The sequence below is a fragment of the Penaeus chinensis genome, chromosome 13 (genome assembly GCF_019202785.1).
Source record: "Penaeus chinensis breed Huanghai No. 1 chromosome 13, ASM1920278v2, whole genome shotgun sequence".
Classification (NCBI taxonomy): domain Eukaryota; kingdom Metazoa; phylum Arthropoda; class Malacostraca; order Decapoda; family Penaeidae; genus Penaeus; species Penaeus chinensis.
Genome location: NC_061831.1, coordinates 13,666,636 through 13,689,155, shown reverse-complemented (window position 1 = coordinate 13,689,155; position 22,520 = coordinate 13,666,636). Strand labels below are relative to the sequence as shown.

General features: G+C 39.8%; 5 protein-coding genes across 5 annotated transcripts; 4 read left to right on the top strand and 1 right to left on the bottom strand.

Annotated features, from left to right (window-relative positions):
* The first annotated feature begins 3,194 nt into the window (after positions 1-3,194).
* LOC125031588 (glycine, alanine and asparagine-rich protein-like) lies at positions 3,195-4,214 on the top strand. The gene is made up of 3 exons (XM_047622469.1): positions 3,195-3,228; positions 3,355-3,386; positions 3,498-4,214. The coding sequence occupies exons 1-3, from the start codon at positions 3,195-3,197 to the stop codon at positions 4,212-4,214; spliced, it is 783 nt and encodes a 260-aa protein (XP_047478425.1).
* A 4,655-nt stretch (positions 4,215-8,869) lies between these two features.
* Positions 8,870-10,004, bottom strand: LOC125031587 (glycine-rich protein 1-like). The gene is made up of 3 exons (XM_047622468.1): positions 9,968-10,004; positions 9,798-9,838; positions 8,870-9,616 (listed from the first exon to the last, which is right to left on the bottom strand). The coding sequence occupies exons 1-3, from the start codon at positions 10,002-10,004 to the stop codon at positions 8,870-8,872; spliced, it is 825 nt and encodes a 274-aa protein (XP_047478424.1).
* Positions 10,005-13,551: 3,547 nt separating this feature from the next.
* Positions 13,552-14,627, top strand: LOC125031586 (glycine, alanine and asparagine-rich protein-like). Its single transcript, XM_047622467.1, has 3 exons — positions 13,552-13,591; positions 13,697-13,737; positions 13,881-14,627. The coding sequence occupies exons 1-3, from the start codon at positions 13,552-13,554 to the stop codon at positions 14,625-14,627; spliced, it is 828 nt and encodes a 275-aa protein (XP_047478423.1).
* A 3,036-nt stretch (positions 14,628-17,663) lies between these two features.
* Positions 17,664-18,721, top strand: LOC125031585 (glycine, alanine and asparagine-rich protein-like). Its single transcript, XM_047622466.1, has 3 exons — positions 17,664-17,703; positions 17,809-17,849; positions 17,975-18,721. The coding sequence occupies exons 1-3, from the start codon at positions 17,664-17,666 to the stop codon at positions 18,719-18,721; spliced, it is 828 nt and encodes a 275-aa protein (XP_047478422.1).
* Positions 18,722-21,252: 2,531 nt separating this feature from the next.
* On the top strand, positions 21,253-22,276 carry LOC125031584 (glycine, alanine and asparagine-rich protein-like). Its single transcript, XM_047622465.1, has 3 exons — positions 21,253-21,292; positions 21,398-21,435; positions 21,545-22,276. The coding sequence occupies exons 1-3, from the start codon at positions 21,253-21,255 to the stop codon at positions 22,274-22,276; spliced, it is 810 nt and encodes a 269-aa protein (XP_047478421.1).
* Positions 22,277-22,520: the final 244 nt, after the last annotated feature.

Here is a 22,520-nt window from a genome sequence, read left to right as displayed (position 1 = left end):
GAGTGGGGTCAAGTCAACTCCCCCTCCCTTTCAGTCTCCAACTCCCTCTACCTCCTCCTACAACAAGCTGCAAATTCCATCATGTCGTGTATTATCTGCCATAGCCTATGCTTTTAGTGATTGAGATTTGGACGGCTTTGAGACCATTAATGCCAGTTTGATTCACTTTCTCGAAATTAGAATATTCGTTTTGACTGTAATCCATTGATTTTGGGTTTTTACGCTCTCTGTCTCTCTCTTTCTCTCTGTCCGACTCTCTCTCCCTCTTTCTCTCTCTCTCTCTCTCTCTCTCTCTCTCTCTCTCTCTCTCTCTCTCTCTCTCTCTCTCTCAATTTCATATTCTTTCATTTTTTTCACTCTCTTGCTTCTTCCAATCTACGTTTCATTTTTAGTTCCGTATCTTGCTCCTTCTATCCATCTGTCTATAGCCCCTACCATTAGGCCATTCGGTAGCCCGGAGGTGAACATGCTATCTTAAAAGTAGTATTTGTAGTAGCAGGATGTTTATACATGCGACCTGGACATACAGAGAGAGAGAGAAATGAGTTGATTTATAATACTCTTAATCGGCGTAATGATATGGATGAAACCAGTAATAGATTAGGAATATGACCTCGCTCTTGAATCCACCTCACCCTCAAACTTCTACCCCCCCCCCCCCCTTTACTCTCCTTGGCTCTCAAATAACCCTGCAAATTCCAATCAATCAGCATAAATTTGCATCATTTCCGTACTTGATATTAACCACTAGTATCCGTCTTTCCTCCTTTTCTTTTGCATCCTCACTCCCCCTTCCTTCTACTTCCTTTTTTTTCAATCCTCCACTCTCTTCCATCTCCTTTTCTTTTTCTTCCAGTCATCATGCTATTCCTGAACTTTCTCTTGTTTTCCTCCCTCTTCTCCTCCCTTTTGCCCCTTCTCCGCTTCCAATTATGCTTCCTCCAATCTTTTCCGCCTCCAATTATTCCCTCTTTTTTCTCTGTTCTTTCATTTCCCTCCCCGTTTCCCTCCTTTTCCTCCACAGTTTCGAGGAATAATATATCCATCCCTAGTTAAAGCCTGGAACTCTAGATGCTGTGGTTGAAACAAATTGGGGGGAGCGTTGAAGGGGAAAGCAGGGAAAGGGTAACAAGAAAAGAAGGAATGAGTCAAAATGGAAGAGGAAGAGAAGGCACAGGAGGAACAGAAGATAAGCGAAAAAAAAAACCCAAAAAAACAGGCCAAGAGCAACGGCCACTTAGGAACATGGCGCTGATCACTTTCAACGTCGCTTGCTTCGAAGGAAATTTTGCAAGAGTAACACAAGCACTAAAGCCACAACTTTCATAGAGAATTGTATAAATAAATATACGTAAACAACTTCGTCCACAATATAAAACTTCTTTCATTCCCAAGATGATTCTGCTGCCCTGATAAAAGAGGTCATGATGATAATGCTGATGCTGATGTTGTTGGGAATAGTAATGATAATGAGGAAAAATTCGATAATGATAATGATGATACTCATAACGATAATCTAAAATATAATCAAAGAGAAAATAATCATAATAATAATAACTATAACCATAATGATAAAAGTATTGGATGTTGATCACAATGAAAATGATAATAGTAATGATAATAATTATAATAATGATAGAAATAATGATAATAACAAAAATAATAACAATAATGATACGATTAATGGAAATGATAATAACAATGAGGATAACAATAATGATAATAATATGATAAACATAATGATAATCTAAAAGACAATTATACAGAAAATATTCATGATAACAAATCATTACAGCGATCATGTTGATGATAGCAATGATAATAATGATGATAGAATAATGAAATGATAATAATAATGATAATGATAATAATGATAATAAAGTTATTAATGGTAATGATAATAAATGTTAATAATGATAAAAGTAGTAATACTAATGATGTTATTAGTCATAATAACAATGATGATAAACACAATAACGATGGAAATAATAATGATAATTATAATAAAGTTAGCAATGTTATTATAATTGATTATTATTGTAAAAAATCAAGGTAACAATGGTCTTTAATGATAATAATAATGAAAATAAGGATAATGAAATGATAATGAATAATGATAATAATAGTAAAAACAATGATAAAATTAACAACAGTAATGAAAAATGCTTAAACAACAATTAAAAGTAATGATAATAACGATAATAATAATACAGATAGAAAATTAAAATGGTAACAGAAAATATAGTAATACTAAAAAAAAAAAAAAAAAATTGTGACTTTGAAACATTAATTATAATGATAATAAAAGCAAAAAGGATTATAAAGAATCATATTGATAATGGTGATAATGATCATCATATTAACAAACATGAAAGTCATGTTTATGTTAACAATATAATAACGGTGATAATAATGATAACACAATCAATTTTCAATGTTGTATATATGAAGACACAAGAACCATCTTTCCCTCTCCCTCCCTCCCATTCTTACTTTCATTTTCACTTTTTTCTTTTCTTTTCCTTCCCTCTCTCTTTTCTTATTTTTTTCTCTCTCCCCCCTCCCCCCTCTTTCTCTTTCTTCCACACTCAAGTAAAACCAACATGCCTTATTCAGTCCAAATCTGAGGGTCTGTTAACCATTTAGAAAAGGCGTGAAATTTCTTCATTCTAGATTTGCTTACGGAAGATTATCTTTCCCTCTATGATTGTTTGTCTTTGTCGTGTGATATTTTATTCTTATGGGTATCTTGTTACGTATTATAACAAAGATGGTTATTTTTTTATTGTTCTACCAATGGCAGAATACTTTTACACAATCACAAATGTAAGAACATCGATAAATGGGTGTGTGCATTTGTGTAAAACAGGCGAATGCAATTTTTCGCAAATGAGTGACAGAATTACACGATTTTGCTTATGAAGTACATGTAAACATTTTAATCTTTTAGGGGAAGAGAAAGAAAGAGAGAGAGGGAGAGAGAAAGAGAGAGGGAAAGAAAGAGGAAATAAAAGGTCATGCATAACCAACAGGTATGAAGGAAGACCAATGTTATATTGTGAACGTCAGTCTAAAAAAAAAAAAAAAAAAAAAAAAATCTAGTTTTCGAAAGATGCGAGAGAACACCTTTTTGTAGAAGGTATAAAAGGGGCGTCGAGAGATGGAGCGCCACAGTCGACGTCGAGTGAGCAGCCATGATGAACAAGGCGGTGATGTGCCTCTGCCTGGGTGGGTCTTCGGCGGGCGGGGGAGGGAGGGGAGGGAGGCTGTGACGACTTGTGTTGGTGACTTGCATTTTACTCTCCTTTCTGTTGAATATGAGCCCATAGTACATGACTGTCTGTCTGTTTTCAGGTGTGGCGCTTTCCAGTGCTGAGGCGGATCGGGTATGTATAGTTTCCGTTTGAGTTGTAGTCTATTATTCTGCGAAACAAACTTCTCTCTTCATAGTGTAGATTGCCATATCGGTATTACAAACATTCATTTCAAATGGGCAGACCAAGCGAGGTTTCGTCAGCGGAGGAGGCTACGGCGGCGGCGGCGGCGGCGTGAGCAGCGCTGGCGGCTACGGCGGCGGCGGCGGAGGCTACCTGATCGTGGGCGGCGGCGGCGGGGGCGGCCATCACGGCCCCAGCTCGTCAAGCATCGCCAACCAGGCTGCCGCTCAGGCCAGCGCCGCAGCCGCAGGTCTGAAGGGCGTGTCTCAGGCCGCTGCGTCTCAAGCTGCGTCTCAGGCTGCGGCCACAGCCTCCGCAGCGGCACAGTCTGCCTCAGCCGCAGCTGCTCAGGGACAGGCCCAGGCTGCGCAGATTACGCAGGCCGCACAGGGAGCGCAGGCTGCAGCCTACGCCGAGTCTTCGTTGTCCAGCCAGGTGAGCAGCGCCGCTCAGTCTGCCGAGAACACGTACAACACGGCTGTGGCCTTGGCCGGTGCCCTGGGACACGCAAAGGCCGAAGCTCAGGCTGTGGCCGCGCAGGCTCTGCAGGCTGTGCAGGCAGCCCGGGCAGTGCAGTCGGCACAGGCTGCCATGGCGTGGCAGGCTCAGCAGGCGGCCAACTCCCTGAACCAGCAGCAGTCGCTGGCCCTGAGTGAGCTGCAGTCAGCGCAGGCAGCAGCAGCCCAGGCGCAGGCGGCGGCCTCCAAGGCTCTGGCCAAGGCCAAGGGCGGCGCCTCCGGCTACGGGGGCCAGGCCAGCGGGGGCTACGGCCACTGAGGGACGTGATGCCGGGGGGGGGGGGGGGGGGCGCCGACCGATTCCCACACGACTTGGCTTCATATATATTATGTATTCATTTTAAGAAAGCAAATAAAACAAATAAAAAAAAATATTTATTTAATATACAAAAGCTGCTTGGGTTCAATGTTGGTTGACAGAAGAGATGAATAAACCACTGGTAAGGTGAATAAACAAATATATCAATACACAGATGAGTAAATAAAAGACTCATAAATATATATTTAGATGAAAGCGATACATACATGCAGATATAAAAATATGCATTTGAATATATACTTAGAAAAAAAAATATATATATATATATATAATACAACACAATTTTCCCAAGATCTGATGTGTGCTGTACATAACGCATACACACAAGTACGCACGCACACACAAACAAACAAGCGTATGGACACACACAGGTTTGTACACACGCACACGCGTACGGACACACATACATACACACACACACATATATGTTTATATATATGTGTGAGTGTACATATAAGTTTAATCATACTAGTGAGATGGAACTGCGAGCAAAGAAAACACTTGGGGGGTTTTACTTTACTTACGTGACAGCTCCTGACCACATCGCAAATATGAATCTGCAAGATGGGATGCAACAGTTGATCACAGTCCAATCATCATTCCTTTTCATGATATATATACACATATATCATATATATATATATATATATATATATATATATATATATAGAGAGAGAGAGAGAGAGATTACATTATCTAAGTCTCTTACTCAAAATAGAACACAACAGAAAATTAATCCAATATAAAAAAAAAAAACATTAATCCAATAGTAGAAAAAGACATTAATCCAATAGTATAAAACAAACTAAGTACGAAAGAGGATTCATAAGAGGAATAACAACTTCCTCTCGGATTTTATATGGAGTAAGAAGTTATGTGTGTGTATATGTGAATAAGCTTTCCTAATATATAGAATTCTTATTTCTTTAATTACACCAAAATTCCATTCCATTCAAGCGAAAAAGGAGGAGTTGGAAAAGGGAGATGCTTCTACCACCAAGATTATAATCATAGTACTATTGGCGACGGCAGCGGTACAATGAATTTCATTTAGTTGAGTAACTAGATTTACCCGATGCTATTATTCTCGGAAAAGGCTTTAATGCTACTGGTTCTCAAGCGAGCCTCGTTTTCTCTTCGGCTGACGGAACAGTGACGCCCATTTTCTATTGTCTTTTTACAATTTGGAGTACTTGCAGATTTAGTACTTACGTATATCTATGCTTTGTTTTCTCCTCCCGCTTTCTCTAGGAAATATATCTAACTGTCTATCTATCCTCTCCTACTTTCCTTTCCTCTTCCCAAGTATAGCTTGTTTCGTAAACTTTTGTGTAGGTCCTCGCTCTCGCTCTCTCTCTGTCTCTCTTTCTTTCTCTGTCTTTCTTTCTCTCTCTCTCTCTCTTTCTCGCTCTCTCTCTCTCTCTCTCTCTCTCTCTCTCTCTCTCTCTCTCTCTCTCTCTATATATATATATATATATATATATATATATATATATATATATACTATATATATACGTGTTTGTGCGCGAGTGTGTGTTTATATATTTACCTATCCCTCTCTCTATCTCACTCTTTCGCGCTCGCTCTCTCTTTATCTCCCTATTTCATCTATTCTCCCTCTCCTATTTAACCTCTTTCCTCCTTTCACACGCTTAAACACACCGACACATATAAAAAGTGAAATCATGTTTACAACAATAACCGCCGCCATGTTACCACACTCTTTCCACAAAGCGTTCGTGGAAGGTTCCCGCCTGCATATTGTTCAGCGCAGACGCCTCATACAAGAACGCCCAAGCCGACGTGTAAGGACGCCGCAGAAGAGCGGAAAGATGCGTTCAATGGAGAGCAGTGAAGGACGTTCAAAGGAATGTTTATAAACGAGGCTGAGAAGCAAGTCTGACAAGAACGAGAGCGTGACGCTTGATTTTTTTTTTCTTTTCTAATGAAAGAGAAAGAACAGTGGGGATTGCTAATTATTCTGTGTGTGTGTGCATATTTACATACGCTCTCAAACACACATACACAATAATACACACACACACATATACATACACGCGTGCGCACACACACACACACACACACACACACACACACACACACACACACACACACATGTATACATATATATGTACGTATATATATATATATATATACACACATGTGTGTGTGTGTTTGTATCTGCGTACACAAATACACATATACACATACACATACAGACACACACACACACACGTAATATATATATATATATATATATATATATATATATATATATATATATATATATATATATGTACACACACACACACACACACACATAACAAACATATATTATCATCCTCATTATCATTATTACTGTTATCATTAATTATAATAGTAATGATAAGAATATTGTTATTGATATTATTATTATTATTATTATTATTATTATCATTGTTATTATTGTTATCATTATTATCTTCATCATTAATCTTATTGCTATTATCATTATCATTATTACTACCATTACGCTGATAATCATCTGTGGTAGAAGTATTTTTCGCTGTAGTAATAGTAATCCAATTATTATCTATTTTACCACTGTGATTGGTTCTTTTGCTGTTATTATTATTGTTATCATTATCATTATCATTACGATTTTCATCATTGCTACCAATGATAATATTGCCACTATCATCAGTACTAATATCATCATTATCTTTAGCGTCATTGCTATAATCATTATTATCCGTATCATCATTATTGTTATTATTACTATCATTATCATTGTTGTTACTACCATCATCATCATCATAAATATCATGATTCTCATTCTTATTTCTTTATCAGCCTTCTATTATCATTCAAGTTGCTATTGCTATTATTACTGTTGTGTTTTTATAACTTCTCTCCTTATTGTAATTGGACTGCTATTTTTTTTTTTATTTAATTCACATAATTCTCATGTTTGATATCTTATTCACGCATTCATTCACAAACACAAATAGCATTGTCTGGCACTCTTGGCACTGTTTTCCATTCAAAAATTTCAGGAGACGAGCAAATATATCATGTGAGTATTGTAGGCTATAATATCCCGTCATTCAGACTGCAAAACCTTGCAAAAAACATAGTTCGATGTACAATGAATACCCAACATAGATACAAGCACACGATATCAAATGACGGAATTTAGTGCGGAACAAAACTGAATGCCTGATGCCTGACATGGCAAGTTGTTTGGTTTCTGTGATCTTTGTTGTTCTTCTTCTCGGAATCTTTCCCTCGCTCCCTATTCTTTTTTCCACCCTTTCACTCTCTCTTGCTTGGTTGCTTTGTCTGTTGTTGCGCTTAAAGAGGATATCGATTTTTTCCCCCTTTCCTCTTGTATACTTCATTTTTGTTCAAATGAAAGAGAAAGAAAAAGTGTTGCATTCGTATAGACAAAGCGCAATGATATCTTCATCTTTTTTTTCTTAGTTTTTTTTTTTAAATTCTTTCTGTCATTCTCCTCTCCTATTCTCATTGGCTCTCAACCTCTCATTTTCACTATCTGCCTGTCACTCTGTTTTCTTCCCTTTCCCTTTCTCTCCGTCTCAAAGTCTCTTAACCATTAAGGTGTCCATATTTTGGCGAGACGATCATGTAAATCTGTAAATCTCGCTCAGCCAGAGGTCTCCTATTCCGTTATAATTTTCAGGAGCAGGATGTCCTCACCACTCTCCTGATAATGAAAAGGCGAGATATTCAAGGTTTGCTTAGAGGAGATTCAATGTGAAGAAATTTCCGAGAATGCTGACCGAGCGGTGTTACATTGCGGAACTCGACTGGGGTACTGAATATATCTTGCAAACACGTTCTTGATTCTACCCACATCTGGGATACAACTCTAGTCAAGCAAGTAATCTTTCTTCCTCTTTTTTTTTTTTTTATCTCTTTCTCTTTCCTTCCTTCATGAAACATATGATTCCAGTTAATGAAACGGTAAGGAATTATCACAATGGATTCAGTAATTAAGTCTACTCATTTTACTCATATAAAGAATAAGCAAATTAGACTAGAAGTAATATGATGACTGATTAGCCCAAGGTTCTCCCTTGCATGAGCGCCGACCGAAAGAAGCTCAGTGGTTGCCTCCGGGCAACGAGAACCCCCCCACCCCCCCCGTCCGCCTGCCTTGGTGTCCCTGTCCTTCACTCTCGCCTCCCTTCGTCCCCAACACAGACCCGTCGTGGTCTTTTAAAGAGGTATGAAGGAAAAGTTAAGAAATCTAAAATGTGATATAAGATATGGGAAGAACGTGATTTTCTGAATGAAAAAAAAAAAAAAAAATGAAATCTAAGTTTCCCCTATACCACGATATCGGCCGAAAAAGCTTTATCCGAGGGAGCTGTGGGCGTCTTGGGCATTTTTGCATGAACTCGTCTCGGTCTTTCAGCGAGACATACATAAAGAGTTTCGAAAGGATAACAGCTGCTATATACTTCAGGAGCAAATAAAATATTGAAAGAATATTCTCATTTATTCCGCGAAAGAGTGACTTGATAAATATTAGAAATGTAAATGCCACATGGGTCAAAGTTTCTGCCTTGCATATCTTCGGTCGAGGAAGCTCAGTGGCCGTACCCAGAGGAGGAGGAGCCGCCGTAGCCGCCTCCGCCGGCGCCCTTGGCCTTGGCTTGGGCCTTGCTGGCGGCAGCCTTGGCCTGCGCTGCTGCTGCGAGCGCCGACTGCAGGTCGTTGAGGGCGAGACTCTGCTGCTGACTCAGAGAGTTGGCCGCCTGCTGAGCGTGCCAGGCCATGGCTTCCTGAGCGGAAAGAACTGCCTGGATGTCGTTCAGACTGTTGGCAGCCTGAGACGCCAGGCCGCTGGCCTCGGAACTCAGATGGGCCAGGTTAGAGGCCAGAGACGAAGCTGACGAGGCGGCGAACTTAGCAGCCTGCACAGCCTGAGACGCCTGTCCGGCTAACGAGGATTCGGCGAAGGCTGCAGCCTGTGCTCCTTGGGCAGCCTGAGTCAGCTGAGCAGCCTGTGACTGCTTCTGAGCAGCGGCAGCCTGTGCCTGCTGAGCTGCAGCAGAGGCTGTGGCTGCGGCCTGACCAGCGGCTGCCGAAGCTGCGGCACTGGCGGCGCCCTTGAGTCCTGCGGCAGCGGCGGTGGCCTGTGCCGCAGCCTGGTTGGCGATGGAGGAGGCGCTGGGCCCGTGGGAGCCGCCTGCGCCGCCTCCGACGATCAAGTAGCTTCCTCCGCCACCGCCGACGGCGCCGACTCCGTATCCTCCTCCTCCAGAGTGGCCTCCGCCGCCCGAGGAGCTTCCACCGTATCCGTTGCCTGTGGAGCCCACGAAGCCGCGCTTCTCCTAAAGGAGGGTCGTTTATTGGATTTTTTTTCTTACAGTACTATGAAGTAGACGTCGCTTGGTGGTGTGTGTTTATATAAATATAAATATATATACATAAATATATATGATGTTTGTCTGCTGTACGACCTTACTCCCAATAGTTATATAAGTCTTTGAAATAACCCTACATAATACATACCCTGGGAATTTCCTCAGGAACAGACTCAGCCACAGCCAAAGCTGAAAGGAAAAAGTAAACCTCTTAACATCTTACATATATCTGTAAAGAATAATATATCCACATTGAGCCTGGGACAAAAAAAAAAAAAAAAAAAAAAAAAAAAAAGTGTATATCATCAAATCCATTACCGAAAGTGAGGCAGAGAATGAGAATGCTTTTCGCCATCTTGCGAGTTGAATGATGGATGAACCTGGACGAATTCGCATTTTATATCAAGAGTTTGGCAAGTTGCCGGATGTCGACAGATAGGATGATTCTTACTAAATGTGAGAATACAAGAGACTACTACACATGAAATACGTTTCAAAACAAACCATGACGTAAGGTAGACTTCTTTCGAACAAAATAAAATCAAGAACATTATGAAAACAGATTAGAGCAAGGCCAATGATCCTTCTAACAATAAACTCGCGGAGGACTGGATCTCATTATTTTCCAAAATGGTTCAACGAAATGCGATTCGCTTTTGTTTATGTCCAAGAGGAATAGTATTTAATGTGTGGTTGGGGAGCATGGAAGCGAATCGAATCTTATTGTTATGAAAGAGGGAAAACCAACATCAACACAATGCAGTGAGCCTAAATAGTGTTTTATTCCGCCCCCCCCCCCTTTTTTTTTTAAATTGAGAGAAAGGGAAAGGCAGAGGAAGCGGAGAGTTATGCAGCGAGACATAGAGAGGAGGCAGATGAGGGCACTGGAGAGGAGTGAGGGGAGTAAGGAAGGAGTGAAAGATGTAGAGAGAAAGAGAAACACAGATAGATAAATAGATAGAGAGATAGAGAGATAGAGAGAGAGTGAGAGATGTATGCATATATATATATATATATATATATATATATATATATATAGATATATATAGGCAGAGAGAAAAGGAAAGGAAGGGAGGAGAAAAAGAGAGATACATAGAGAGATAGATAGGGAGCGATATATATATATATATATATATATATATATATAGATGTGTGTGTTTATATATATCTTAATATACATAGATGAGAGAGAGATGTGCATATATATATGTATATATGTATATATATACGTATATATATAGAGAGAGAGAGAAGAGAGAAAGAGAGGGGGAAGATAGAGAGAGGAGAGAGAGAGAGATGTATGAATGGATATATATTGATATATTTATATATATACATACATATATATGTGTGTATTTATTTGCACACACACACAAATATATATGTATAGATATATGTACACATATATGTGTACATACACACACATACACACACACACACACACACACACACACACAAACACACACACACACAGACACACACACACACATATATATATATATATAAATATATATATATGAATGCATATATATATATATATATATATATATGAATGCATATGTATATATATATATATATATATATGAATGCATATATATATATATATATATATGTGTGTGTGTGCACATATATATGTATGTATACATATATACATATATATGTGCACATATATTTAAATATATGTATGTATGTATGCACACACACACATACACAGACACACACACACACATACACACACACACACACACACACACACACACACACAAACACACACACACAAACACACACACACACACGTATATATGTATATATATATATATATATATATATATATAGAGAGAGAGAGAGAGAGAGAGAGTAGAAAGAAAAGGAAAGAGAGGAGGATATATCTATCTATCTACCTATATATCTACCTATCTTTTTATCTATCTCTCTCTCTCTCTCTCTCTCTCTCTCTCTCTATATATATATATATATATATATATATATATATATAGAGAGAGAGAGAGAGAGAGAGAAGCAATCGGGTAGACAGACAGACAGCAAGTGAGGGTAGACATACATACACCCTAAGATCTAACAAAAATATGAAAAAGTGAAGTAAAGAAAGAGACAAACTACATTTAAGACGCAAATATATTTTGTCTAATCAGAAAATAATAAAACAGCAAACCAAATCTTTGAAAAAAAAAAATCTTATTCTCTTCCTGGATAACATTTTGTTCAAGAAATTGATATATCTAAAAAAATACTAATGGTGCTGAAATTAGATAATTATAAGGAGCAGAATAATATTAATAATAAATAAAAGAAGTTACACTATTGTTACTACTATTTTACTACAACTAAATAATAACAAGATTGATGATAACAGTGATACCATGTCAGTGCTAAGAATGGTAATGAAATGACAGCAATGGTATTTACGATAAAGCAAAACTGGAAGTATCAAGGCCTTGAAGACTTGGTCTGACAGCCCGGATATGTGGACTACACTACTAAGGTATGCAAAGCTCTCTGTGATTTCAGCATCCTCACCGCTAGTATAGATCGACTGAACGGGTTCTCCTAATAGGCCCCCAAAGTCCTGAATCTAGGTCTTAGTCCAGGAGACCTCTAGGCCCAAGGACTTTGCCTCATTGCTAAATGTATCAAGAGCCGCCACCAGTGACTTCAGGGACTCAAAAAGTATAGCTACATCATCGGCAAAGTCAAGGTCTGAGACCTTAGTCTTGGCCTGTGTTGCTCCACACTGACTTTGGGTAGTAGCTCTGCCCATTATCCAATCCATCTAGGTGTTGAAAAGTGTTGGTGCAAAGGCATAGCCTTGCCTCACCCCTGAATTAACAGGGGAGTTCTACAGGCCCCCACTACACTTTACAGCACTTTTAGTACCGGTATATAGGCTTGCTATTAGGCCAATAATCCGTATCGAAATTCCCCTAAGTCTCAGTATCTCCCATAGCAATTTTCGATGCACCGAGTCAAACGCCTTCTTGAGGTCAATGTAGGCTGCAAGCAACCCATGACCGAACTCACGACGGCGTTCCACAATTACCCGAAGCGCTGGGATACGGTCTATTGGAGTGAATCCAGATTGCTCTGGTCTATGGTGCCTTAGTAGGTGGTCACAGATCCGTTTCAGAAGAGTGTGGGCGGAAACCTTGCCTGGTATACCGAGCAGTGTAATGACACGGCAGTTGCTACAGTCCCACTGATCCCCTTTCCCCTTCCAGAGAGGGATAACCACGCAGGTCAGGGGGAGTGGTACCAGCCTGCATGCAAGCCATAATCAAGACTGCATGTAAGCCATAATCAAGACTGCATGCAAGCCATAATAATGCCAATAGCATAAACACGCATAATAATGAAGCAAAATGACAAAAAAAAAAAAAAAAAAAATTGTCATAATACTAGTGACAAGGTTATAAGTGCTAATTATATTAAAATTTACTTCTCAGTCCACTCACACGCTTCTAATATATGCATTTGCGGCGTTGTATGTCTATTTCATATAGGCTTATCTCATATGAGACATGCTTAAATGAGGCACACATACACCTCAGGCAACTCAGGCGTGATGCTTGGCTTTTATGTCTTTCTCTACTGTTATACTCATGTGGTGCCGTTACATCCCACTCAACGATCATTTTTTATCACTGCTATCACATTCAGATTTCAAAAAAAGAAAAGAAAAAGAAAAACAAAATAGATATATGTGTGCGTGTGTGTTTTCAGGGTTCACCGGGAGACGGAAAAAGGCAACTGTGGAATTAATCCCCGAAACAAAATCATTCCCGTGAATAGCAAAACCGTATAGCTGAAGTTAACTGGCAACTCAGAAGCCTCTATGTATAAAAGGCGACGATAGGGCAAAGCCTCCATTAAAAAAATTCGACATGATGACGAAGAGCAGCTTTTTGATCCTTTGCCTCGCTTTCGGTATGACGGAGAGAATGTATAGTGTTGAATTCCGTTACTCTGTGAGAAGGATGAGTGATACCAAATTCTGAAGTGATTTTTAATAGTGGTTTTTCGTTTCCTCAGGTTTGGCTGTGGCTGAGACCGCCGTTGAGGAGACCCCTAGGGTAATTTGCACTTTTTTTTTTTCTCTTCCTCTCGGACGATGTAAATAAACGTTTTATTATATTGACTTATTGACTATATTATACACATCGTGTATCTCTGAAGACTCGAGTTTCTTTACAATCTGTGCATCATCCTCCTTCAGGAGAAGCGCGGCTTCGTGGGCTCCGCAGGCGGCGGATACGGTGGAGGCTCCTCGACCGGCGGAGGCCACTCTGGAGGAGGAGGATACGGAGGCGGCGCCGTCGGCGGTGGCGGAGGAAGCTACCTGATCGTCGGAGGCGGCGCAGGCGGCTCTCACGGGCCCAGCGCCTCCTCCATCGCCAACCAGGCTGCGGCACAGGCCACCGCCGCTGCCGCAGGACTCAAGGGCGCCGCTAATGCCGCTGCTTCGGCAGCCGCTGGTCAGGCCGCAGCCACAGCCTCTGCTGCAGCTCAGCAGGCACAGGCTGCCGCTGCTCAGAAGCAGGCACAGGCTGCTCAGCTAACTCAGGCTGCCCAAGGAGCACAGGCTGCAGCCTTCGCCGAGTCCTCGCTGGCCGGACAGGCGTCTCAGGCTGTGCAGGCTGCTAAGTTCACCGCCTCGTCGGCCTCGTCTCTGGCCTCCAACCTGGCCCATCTGAGCTTCGAGGCCAGCGGCCTGGCGTCTCAGGCTGCCAACAGTCTGAACGACATCCAGGCAGTTATTTCCGCTCAGGAGGCCATGGCCTGGCAGGCTCAGCAGGCGGCCAACTCTCTGGGTCAGCAGCAGAGTCTTGCCCTCAACGACCTGCAGTCGGCGCTCGCAGCAGCAGCGCAGGCCAAGGCTGCCGCCAGCAAGGCCCAAGCCAAGGCCAAGGGCGCCGGTGGAGGCGGCTACGGCGGCTCCTCCTCCTCCGGGTACGGCCACTGAGCTTCTGCGACAGACGCTTGCGCTCATTATTCATCAATTATTTTTTCTAACAATAAATAAAATTTGTATTCTTTCAATGTATATTTTTGTTTCATTGTTTCGGAAGGATTCAAATACCACTTTTTCATATTTTTTTTTTTTTTTTTTTTTATCCACACGACACCTGCCTGTTAGCTGTGTTATTTATCTTTATTATCAGTTTCACACACATACACACATATATATTTATGTATGTGCATATATGCACACATATATTCATATATATATACATACATATAACAAGTGTATAATGAGTATTATGCAGCACTGAAGTTGATAATTGAATCTTTGAAAACAAAGACTCTAAAATAAAACGAAGTACTTCGTTAGAAGAGTATAATAGACATGCAAGGTCGCTTACCTCCCGAAAAGCACTTAGCTTATCCCAAAGGGTGTACATATTCTAGCCTGGAATGTATACACAGGCAACCGAAAGAAAATGAACGGTTGTCTATAATCTTCCCGTCTCCTGAGTACACCTGCACCGTAGTTACCATGAAGCAATGGAAGTAGAAAAGATGTAGATGGTCTGGTAACAAACCAAGTAAAATGAAGTGTTACTGGCGAATCGACACACCGGAGAGCCTCGTTATTGTACGGACAGTAAACACTGCCTATTTTAGAGACTCAAAGTAATGTAGCAGATTTATATTATATATATAATGGTGTATAACCTTTACAAAATTCTTCAAAAAGACGCATGGTTTAGAATTATAAGCATTAATCTGAAATATTGAATGTTATGAATGATTAGGTTTATTGATAGAAGTAACAACGAATGTTCATTTAGTCTGTAAGGAAATATAGCAGACAAAGTAAACTACATCGCTTGTAAACACTATTGTGTGCATTTCCATACAGAGAGAGAGAGAAAGAGAGAGAGAGAGAGAATAAGGAAACGAGGAAAATAGGAATTAACACGTTAAAATATCGGTCTTATACCACTAACTTTCTATGGAGAGATAATAGTGATAATAATTATCATAGCTCCTCATACATTTATGTTTATGATATGATATGAATATATATATATATATATATATATATATATATATATATATATATATATGTGTGTGTGTGTGTGTGTGCATGCGTGTGTTTGCATATATATATTCATATATCACAAACACACACATACACACATATACACACACACATATAAATAAAAATATAAATATATATACATTTGAATATATACATTCATATATATCTATGTATACATATAAAAACATATACATATATATGTATATATATGAATATATATACATTTAAATATAAATATAAATATAAATATGTATACATATAAATATATTTATATATATGTATATATGTGCATTTATACATCTATACATAAATATAAATATGTATTCATATAAATATAGTTATATATATGTATATACGTGCATTTGTACATAAATACATACACATACATACACATATATATATATATACATATATTTATATATATATATACATATATATATATATATACATACATATACATACATACATACATACATATATACATACATATACATATATATATATATATATATATATATATATATATATACAGACAGACAAACACACACACGTGGAATTCCTGTTGAACCATTTGGAAATAGAACAACGAAGGAAGGAACAAGAAAACACACACAAATAAGCCGAAGGCCTTGTCGCACACACACACAGGTATATACGTATATATTTATACATATACACATATAAATATCTATATATATTTATAGATATATGTATTTCTATATGTGTATATGAAATATATATATATATATATATATACACACATATATATGTATATATACATATATATTTACACATACGTGTGTGTGCATATATATATATATATATATATATATATATATATATATATATATGTGTGTGTGTGTGTGTGTGTGTGTGTGTGTGTGTATGTATGTGTATACATATATACATATATATACATATATTTATATACATATACATACATGCATATATATGTGTGTATATGTATATATATATGTACTTATACATGTATATACATACATATATACATATGCATGTACACACACACACACGCACACATATATGTATCATTACATACGTATATATATATATATATATATATTTTTTTTTTTGTATATATGAATATATATTTGTGTGTGTGTATGTGCACACACACACACACACACACACACACACACACACACACACGTACACACACACACATATATATATATATGCATACATACATACATATACATGTATGCATACAGACACACACGTATATATACATATAAATATACATATATACACATTTGTATGTATATATATGTATATATATATGTACATATATACATATATACACATATATATGCGCATATGCGTGTGTGTGTTTGTGTTTTTTTTATGTATATATGTACACATACACACACATATACATATATAATATACATATACATATACATACAGTATATATATGTATATACATACATACATACATAGACAGTATATTCATAAATGTGTGTGCACACACACACACACATATATGTATATATTATACATATAAATACAGTATATATATGTACATATATATATACATACACAGTATGTGTGTGTGTGTGAAATGTGCACACGAACCAAAGTGGTAATGATGTAATAGACATATATCTACGTAATCTATGAAAGGCATCAGGAAATACCGTGTTACAGAACTTCTTTCCTTTTAGGTCTATTGTACTTCTATGATTCCACTATCTTCCTCTCAGGCTATTTGTTTCAAACGCAGTGGTGTCCATCTTGGTTGTATAACATCGTGTTCAGAAGGAAAAAATAATCCTCCGATAAGGATTCTCGAAATAATCATTCTCAGAATGAAGGCATTCTTTTCAATACCGAAGCTCAAAGAAAATAATTAAAGCTAAAGCTACCTGGCAACTATGAACCTTCAGGTATAAAAGGCGGCTGCTAGCTTAAGTCACCATTCAGAAATTCGACATCATGAAGAGAAACAACATTTGGATCCTCTGCCTGGCGTTCGGTACGGCGGAGAGAATGTATGATGTTGATTAGTGTGATTCTGCGAAAAAGATGGATGACTTCTATCTCTTGTGTGATTATTAAGTGTTTTTTTTTACTTCCACAGGTTTGGCTGTGGCTGAGACTGCCGTTGAGGAGCCTCCAAGGGTAAGCTCCACGGCTGTGTTCCCTCAAGAAATCTAATGGAACGTCTCATAACGTTATAATTTCTATTTTACAGTCTTTCAGGAAAAGCGGAGATACTTTACATTTTTTGCATTACTCTCCTTTAGGAGAAGCGCGGATTCGTGGGCTCCACAGGCGGAGGATACGGTGGAGGCTCCTCGACCGGCGGAGGCCACTCTGGAGGAGGAGGATACGGAGGCGGCGCCGTCGGCGGTGGCGGAGGAAGCTACCTGATCGTCGGAGGCGGCGCAGGCGGCTCTCACGGGCCCAGCGCCTCCTCCATCGCCAACCAGGCTGCGGCACAGGCCACCGCCGCTGCCGCAGGACTCAAGGGCGCCGCCAGTGCCGCAGCTTCGGCAGCCGCTGGTCAGGCCGCAGCCACAGCCTCTGCTGCAGCTCAACAGGCACAGGCTGCCGCTGCTCAGAAGCAGGCACAGGCTGCTCAGCTGACTCAGGCTACCCAAGGAGCACAGGCTGCAGCCTTCGCCGAGTCCTCGCTGGCCGGACAGGCGTCTCAGGCTGTGCAGGCTGCTAAGTTCGCCGCCTCGTCAGCCTCGTCTCTGGCCTCCAACCTGGCCCATCTGAGTTCCGAGGCCAGCGGCCTGGCGTCTCAGGCAGCCAACAGTCTGAACGACATCCAGGCAGTTCTTTCCGCTCAGGAGGCCATGGCCTGGCAGGCTCAGCAGGCGGCTAACTCTCTGGGTCAGCAGCAGAGTCTCGCCCTCAACGACCTGCAGTCGGCGCTCGCAGCAGCAGCGCAGGCCAAGGCGGCCGCCAGCAAGGCCCAAGCCAAGGCCAAGGGCGCCGGCGGAGGCGGCTACGGCGGATCCTCCTCCTCCGGGTACGGCCACTGAGCTTCTCTGAACGACGTGCAAGGCAGCAATATTTATGAGTAATTCACTCGTATTGCTATGATTATTTATTACCTTTAAATTTTGCAATATAAAAAGATACTTATATCATGCATCTATTTGTTCATGACACAAAGAACATGTTGAAATAATGATAGTACCATAATGCAGTATATTAATATTATCTATAATTTTGCTCTGCAATCACTGAAGTCTACACATAGCATCGTAACATACTGAACATTATCCAAATTCCTGAAAGAAAGAAATTACGAAAAAGATCACATTTAATCTATTTATATTTCCCCCATAATATAAGTAATTAACATGATCATTGTTGTCTTCAGTTCTAATTAATCTTGTGACAGTTATCTACCTATTACTTGGATGAATAAGATAGTTGACTTTGGGGCAGAATGTGAGGCAAACTTGTTCCAATACCCTGAAAAAAAACTTGTAGGGAAAAATATTTTGATGTATCATACAAACATTTGTATTTCTCCACAGCTTGTACAAATGTCATGTTGGTTCTTCGTCTGGAAGAAGCATGGTTGTGCACAAGAGCATATATATATAGTATATATATGTCAATATGTATATATATATTATATATAAGTAGTGTATATATATAAATATATATACATATATATATATATAGAGAGAGAGAGAGAGAGACAGACAGACCTAAAGACAGAGAGAAAGAGCAAGAGAGAGAGTTGAGACAGAAAATGGGATAGGATGAAAGAGACGTAGAGAGAGAGAGGGAGAGGGGGTTAGAGCACACACACACACGCACGCATGGAGAGAGTGAGAGAAAAAAAATATATATAATGATAAAAAGAGGTATTTCGAATAACATACCACTTTTTTTCCGTAAGACCATATAATCGAAATGTTTACGTCAACTGAACTGGAGAATACTGACACCAGAATATGAAACAAAAATACTGAGATCTCTTCAAGAGCCATACAAATGCGACAAGAAGAGTTTCGCAATAGCTTAAATCCCTTAAGAGAATTAGCCAAGAACTAGAAAATTCGAGAAATTAAATCCTCTACAAGGCATAAAGTGACGGGTATATGCCTATTCTGTATCTCGTACAGTATCGGCATATTATTGATGAAATGCAGGAAGGTGTACAGTCTCATAACAGTGTGCCAATTTCTTCACAAGGTTGTCTCCTTCCTAGAATTCTTGGGATGAACTGTATTCATGTCGACAGATGTAGAAAAAGTATGAATAAGAATGAATATCTTTTGTATTGTGGAGATATTTAGTCTCATTCATACCTTTTCTACAAATTCCTGGGATCACAAGACAAGAAACTATGTCAGGAATCACTCACACTGGAGGCACCTTGTTGTACAGTTAGAAATCGCTTTCAGTTTCAGATATTGACGGTAATTGGACAGATTTATATGCCATATTAATACGAAGTATATGCCCTATGAAACTGATATGAAAGATGTTTTAGAGTCATACGTGCTTCACCTTATTATGTATCATTAAGTTAATTAACAGAATATATGGTTAAGTTGAAGAGAGAAATATGGACTTCCTTAGTCTGTAAAAAAAAAAAAAAAAAAAAAAAAAAAAAAGAATATATATATAAGTGAATAAGTACTTAATCTGTAAACATAATGTTTTACACACAGAAGAGAGAAAGATATATAGACAGCCAAAGAGACAGCAGTGACGACTATAATGTGTTTCAGTAAAGACAACTGAACGTTCAGACAGATAAATGAAACTATCACTTGAAAAATCTTTGATGCAGACAAAAAACACAAATACATTATGAATGGAAGAGAAGAAAAGAGATGGTTTCACAAAAAATAAATAAATTATATTTTTAAAACGTTTATTCGATTAAGAGGAATACGAAAATACACTTAAGACAATCTGCCTTTTCCACTATATCTAAAAAATATCACTATTCAGTAGGAATAAATAGGCATAATCTAATTTCACTGCTCAGATTATAGAGACGATAATTATCATTACCTTTCAATGCACCTCCTCCACACTTGGATATATATATATATATATATATATATATATATATATATGTATATATATATTGACACATACATTTAAACATATATGTGTGTGTGTGTGCACTAACATGTATATATATGTATATATATATATATATATATATAACCACCAACCGAATTGGAAATACTTCTATGTACAAATACCTGTATGATCCATAAAATTCACAAGACAATACGGTGTAACAAAATTCCTTTTCTTTCACATCTGTTGTACCAGCGTAATGCCACTCTCTCTTCGTCCCAGATTTTCTCAAACACATTCAACCTATCTTGCCTTATGGGCATCGCCATCAAAAGAAAACAGTACAGATACAGATAGCAGTCAAAATAAAAATCCTGAAATGCGAATGTTTCTTTCAATACCGAAGTTAGAAGTGAATACTTGAAGCAAAAGATGAAACCTGGCAACTCTGGAGCCTCCATGTATAAAAGGCCGAGTCTCGTCAGATCACCATTCAAAAATTGACTGAACCATCATGAAGAGAAACAACATTTGGATCCTCTGCCTCGCTTTCGGTACGGGGGAGGAAGGCATAATGTTGAATTCGTGATTATGTAAGAAATATGGAAGATACTCTAACTCATGAGAGGTTACTAAATATAGATATTTTATTTCCGTAGGTCTGGCTGTGGCCGAGACCGCTGAGGAACCTCCAAGGGTAAGCTCCATGTTTTTGTTTTCTGAAGGAGTCTAATGGAACGTTCTCTATCTATGCTATAAATACAAGAGCAAACTGAATTTACAATCTGTGCATTATCCTCCTTCAGGAGAAGCGCGGATTCGTGGGCTCCACAGGCAGCGGATACGGTGGAGGCTCCTCGACCGGCGGAGGCCACTCTGGAGGAGGAGGATACGGAGGCGGCGGAGGAAGCTACCTGATCGTCGGAGGAGGCGCAGGCGGCTCTCACGGGCCCAGCGCCTCCTCCATCGCCAACCAGGCTGCGGCACAGGCCACCGCCGCTGCCGCAGGACTCAAGGGCGCCGCTAGTGCCGCTGCTTCGGCAGCCGCTGGTCAGGCCGCAGCCACAGCCTCTGCTGCAGCTCAGCAGGCACAGGCTGCCGCTGCTCAAAAGCAGGCACAGGCTGCTCAGCTAACTCAGGCTGCCCAAGGAGCACAGGCTGCAGCCTTCGCCGAGTCCTCGCTGGCCGGACAGGCGTCTCAGGCTGTGCAGGCTGCTAAGCTGGCTGCCTCGTCGGCCTCGTCTCTGGCCTCCAACCTGGCCCATCTGAGCTCCGAGGCCAGCGGCCTGGCGTCTCAGGCTGCCAACAGTCTGAACGACATCCAGGCAGTTCTTTCCGCTCAGGAGGCCATGGCCTGGCAGGCTCAGCAGGCGGCCAACTCTCTGGGTCAGCAGCAGAGTCTTGCCCTCAACGACCTGCAGTCGGCGCTCGCAGCAGCAGCGCAGGCCAAGGCTGCCGCCAGCAAGGCCCAAGCCAAGGCCAAGGGCGCCGGCGGAGGCGGCTACGGCGGCTCCTCCTCCTCCGGGTACGGCCACTGAGCTTCTCTGAACGACGACGTGCCAGGCAGCAATATTTATGAGTAATTCACTCGTATTGCTATGATTATTTATTACCTTTAAATTTTGCAAAATAAAAAGATACTAATATAATGCATCTGTTTGTTCATGACATATAGAACATGTTGAAATAATGATAGTACCATAATGCAGTATATTAATATTACCTATCATTTTGCTCTGCAATCACTGAAGTCTACACATAGCATCATAACATACTGAACAT